General features: G+C 65.9%; 2 protein-coding genes across 2 annotated transcripts in view; one reads left to right on the forward strand and one right to left on the reverse strand.

Moving 5' to 3' along the window:
* FKBP10 (FKBP prolyl isomerase 10) overlaps nt 1-2,816 on the reverse strand; it is a 7,000-nt gene extending 4,184 nt beyond the window's left edge. Inside the window, exons 1-3 of the mRNA XM_085310399.1 lie at nt 2,471-2,816; nt 890-1,035; nt 158-347 (exon numbers count right to left, since the gene is read on the reverse strand). Coding sequence (XP_085166525.1) covers nt 158-347; nt 890-1,035; nt 2,471-2,664 — 530 coding nt within the window. The 5' untranslated portion in view covers nt 2,665-2,816. The remainder of the gene's footprint in view (nt 1-157; nt 348-889; nt 1,036-2,470) is intronic.
* Nucleotides 2,817-3,108: 292 nt separating this feature from the next.
* Nucleotides 3,109-4,398, forward strand: part of P3H4 (prolyl 3-hydroxylase family member 4 (inactive)) — a 7,043-nt gene continuing 5,753 nt past the window's right edge. The window contains exon 1 of the mRNA XM_085310439.1: nt 3,109-3,162. Coding sequence (XP_085166565.1) covers nt 3,109-3,162 — 54 coding nt within the window. The remainder of the gene's footprint in view (nt 3,163-4,398) is intronic.

A 4,398-nucleotide genomic window follows, 5' to 3' on the forward strand; every position in this document is an offset into this window, starting at 1 on the left:
CCCCCGAAGGGTGCATCTCAGCCCTGGGGCCCTGTACCCCCCCACCCCAAAGGGTGCATCCCAGCCCCGGGGGCCCTGTACCCCCCGAAGGGTGCATCCCAGCCCCGGGGCCCCATACCCCGCCTCGAAGGGTGCGTCGTGGCCTGGCGCCCGGTACCTGGAGTCGAAGGGAGTGCCGTCCAGCAGGGTGCCGTTGTAGTGGTACCGCACGAAGTCCGAGTTCTCCACGGTGCGGTTGCAGCGCTCCGGCTTGGACAGGGTGGTGATCTGCAGCTTGTCGTTCTTGTTCCAGATGTCCAGCATGATAACGTCGAAATACAAGGTAGCGTCCGGGGGGATCAGCCCCGCTAAAGGGGCGGCAGCAAGAGCAGAGCAGCCTTAGGCGAGAGCGGGGAGGGGGACGGGGCCTGCAGCCCGGGGCAGGGGCTCCTCGCACCAGGGCTGAGCAAACGCAGAGCCTTGAAGGAAGCACGGGGCCCTGCCGCCCGCCACCGCTCAGCCCCGAGGCTCTCTGCCCCCCAACACCCCGCTGCCCGCTGCTGCTGGACGGGGACCCGAGCTGCCTGGTGCAGCCTGAGGCCAGATCCTGCTGGTGGCCTCCGYGGAGCCGCTTTTGCACGGGGAAGGTGATTGCTGGGCTGTCTCAGGCTGCCCTAGACCCCCCCATTTCTTTGCAGCTGAACCAGCTGCTCCCTCCACGTGCTGCAGAAAGCAGCACAGTCCTGGCGAGCGGGGAGACCTCCTGCTCTGGCACTGCCGAGCCGCGCTCGGGCGCGGCGTGCACGTCCCGTTCGGCAGCGTAGCGCAAGCAGCAGCCCCTCCTTCGCCAGGCTCGGTGCCGAGCGTCCCGCCGTGCCYGCCCCGGCGCCCCGCGGCCGGCGGCCCTTACCCACGCCGATGCTGCCGTAGCCCAGGTGGGGCGGCACGATGAGGTGGCGCCGCTCGTTCACGCACATGCCCTGCAGCCCCCGGTCCATGCCGGTGATGAGCCGCCCCACGCCGACCACGCCGGCCACCGTGGCACCGCGGTCGTAGCTGGGGGCGAAGGTGCGCACCCGTCAGCGAGGCAACCCAGGAGCCCTGGTGCCGGGGTGCTCAGCACCAGCGCTGCGATCCAGAGAGGAGCCGCGAGCRCTGCAAATGCCGACGGAGCAACCGAGCTGGGCGGGCTCGTGGTGGGTTGGGGGGACATAGTGCTGCCGATGGCGCATCGCCAGCGGTGCTGCTGGAGCCACCGGGGCGCTGGACCGAGCGCYGTGCCGTGCCGTGCCACGGGGCTGCCTGGCTGAGCGCCGCACTCAGCCCTGCGGTGCAATGGACACCAGCTAGGTTTTAATTTGGGACTGAATGCATAGATATCCACCCCAAATTTCACATGGCAATCTGGTTCGGAGGCCTCTGAAAGGGTTGATTTTCTGTAGCTTGCGAAATGCCACATTTGGAGCTTTATGCGGGGGGGAGGAAAGAAGTCGTCCCAGGGCTCATTTTTAAACTGCAAATTTGTCTTTATTTTTAGATCTTAAAATGCACGCTCCGAGGAGCAATTGGGGGCCATTTCAGATCTATTGAGTCCTTCACACTGTTTAATGTGCAGCTAACGCGTTCTCCTGGAAGCGCGCTGCAGGCATCAGGACAAAGAATTATTTTAGCAGCAAAGGTCCCCAGACTCCCATTGAGTTTGAGGCTTGCGGCAGGAGGAGTGGCGGTGCACGGCTGCGTTACTTTCTCTCCTATTGCGAGGAAGATAAGGCGTGTTAAAACAGGAGCAGAATCCCTACGGTTTCCAGCGGCCTGAAAAAGGCCCATCTGGAAAGTTTTTGTTCCTGCCCTGGGCTGAGTCTGAGCTTCAGCACACCCAGGTTTGTCCTTGCTCCTTTGCCGTGTGCCTGTTTCTGCCCTTGCTCACACYGGTGCAAACTGGGACCTGCACCGAGGGCCACTGGTGAGATACCAACACTCACACTGGTTTACAACCAGCGTGAGCAAAGCATGGGCCTTGGAAGATTAAGACCAGTGTGAAACGAGGCTTGTTAGATAATGAGCAGGTTTTACAGCTGCTTTGTCTCAGAAGTGCTTTACTCTAGGCCTTTAGCATTTTTTCTCTCTCCGCAGTACGTGCAAATTCCCATTCCTGAGCGTGAAGCCTCCTGCTCTGGCCTCGCCCCGCGCTCGGCCGGGAAAGCTCCCCGGTGCCGGCGGCCGCGGGCTCGCAGGCTCCGCGGGCGCCCGCGGGGACCGGCTTCGCCCGCCTGGGGAACGGCTGCAGAGCGACGTGCAGCCCCCGGCAAAGCTCTCGGAAAGGGGCCGGAGCGGCGAGGGAGGCCGCCGGGACCCGCCGGTGACACGTGGACAGGGCCACCCGCCGCCGGGCCGCCGCTCGGCCCGCGCCCCGCGCGCCGGCAGCGCCGCACGCATGCACGCCCGCATGCACCCGCGCCGCGCTGCGGGAGAGCCGCCGGCCGGCCTCTACCTGGAGTCAAACTTTTTGCCATCTTTAAAGGTCCCATTGTAGTGGTAGCGAATGAAATCCCCCATCTGGACTTCTCGCAGGCAGATTTTGGGGATATAGTATCTGTCTATGACCACGTCTTCCAGGGGGCCGGGGTCGCCCAGCCCCAGGGTCCCCAGGAGGCTCCCGAGGAAGACGAAGCTGCCGGGGGACATGTTGCTCGGCGGCTGGGAAGGAAGCGGGTTGCAGAGGGGGCCGGCGCGGGCCGAGCGGCGGAGGAGGGGCCTCCCCGCCGCCCTCTTCCCCCCGCGATTCCCAGCCCCGGCGCCGCTGGAATTTCTGTACACGTGTAAAGGCAGCGGGGCCCTGGCGCGCTGAGGTCAGCGAGGCGTCCGGCGCCCCGGCCCGCCCCGCGGCACCCCCGGCGCCGCCCCCCCTCCGCTGCCGCGGGGGGAGGCCAAGGCAGCGCCATGCAAAGCTCCACGTCAGGAAAGGGGTTGTTTTTTTAAAAAGGCAGTTCTTGCTGAGACGCGAAAAGCTGCAGCGACCTATTTGGAAGCAAGTTGGTGCAGCTCGAGGCCCCATCGCGGCACGCGGCGCCCRCAGCGGGTCCTAGCGCCGGCACGCTCCCTCCCGGCCCCCTCGCTGGCGCTCAGAGCATGGACTTTCCCGCCCTGGTGCAGGGTTGTTCTCAYGACTTCCAAGAAGCTGCTGTAAGGAATAAATTGTTTCAGTAGCATCTAGGGCTCTGCTGGAGACGGAGCTTTCGTTGAGCGGTAATGATTAAAACCATGTAACGACCYTCGTTCTGGGACTCGAGCAGTGCCCGATGCACACGGACGCGTTGCCCGCACGTCTCCGCTTCCCACAGCCTCATCTGCGAGGGGCGAGTGCGGCGGCAAGAGCCTGCGCAGAGCCCGCACAGGGCACGCGACCGCCYGCACATCCGGGCCAAGAAGCAGCGTCTCAGAGCCCCGGCGTTACCGACGGCAGAGCAAAAGCTCACGCAAAGCGCTGCCGGCTGCCTCAGGCCCAGACCTTTCCCCTCCACTTCCAAGGGGCTATTTGCATTTCGGCTCTGTTAAATCCCCTCTGTCACAGGGATCAAAGYGGTGTTGAGCCCCAAAGTGCGGGTGGCTGGAGATGCTTCACCGCTGGGGTGCTCTGGGGCACGGCAGTGCTGCCGCTGCCCCGCGGGCTCCGCGCTCCGACGCCCGTGCAGCCCGCGGCTGGGCGGCGCGGGGCCTCGTCGGACAGCGCGCCCGGCCTCCGCTCCGCAGCCAGAAAACTGCACAGACGGCGACGCGAGCCAGGAGCCCGGCCCGAGGCGGTGCCCTGGCTCCTGCCCCGGGGGACGGGATGCCGCTCAGTGCCAGTGTCCAGCAGGAGCGGTGCTCTGGGCTTGGGCTGGGGCCAGCACGGCGTGCGAGGCTGGCCGGGGCAGCGCCAGGGCCTGGGCTCTGGCACGGCACACGGCCTTGCAACCTCTGGCTTGGCAGGAGCCAGCAGGGAAACCCAGGCCTGTGTGCAGCCTGGCTGGGGGGTCTGGCCGGCTGCCCCGGGCAGCGCTCGGCGCTGTGCCAAGTGCACCCCGGGAGTGCACGCTGTGGAGCACGCTGTGGCACCGCGTGCATCCCTGAAAACGTGCAGCACCTGGCAGTGTGCAGCACCGCACACATCCCTGGAGATGCACCATCCGAGGGCATCCCCGGAGTGTGCAGTACCGTGTGTGTCCCTGGAAATGTGCYGCACCGAGGGAGCACGCAGCACCACGTGCATCCCAGAAAAGTGCAGCAGTGAGGAGACCCTTTGGAGCACGCAGCCTGGAGAACGTCCCCACAGCATGCGGCCCCGAGTGCACCTCGGGAATGCACCCCGGGATCACACAGCGCCGAGCGCGCCCAGGGTCGCACAGCGCCGAGCACACCCGGGGTCGCGCAGCCCTGCGT

The sequence above is a fragment of the Rhea americana genome, unplaced genomic scaffold (genome assembly GCF_003343005.1).
Source record: "Rhea americana isolate MKP2758 unplaced genomic scaffold, rheAme1 scaffold_319, whole genome shotgun sequence".
Lineage (NCBI taxonomy): Eukaryota > Metazoa > Chordata > Aves > Rheiformes > Rheidae > Rhea > Rhea americana.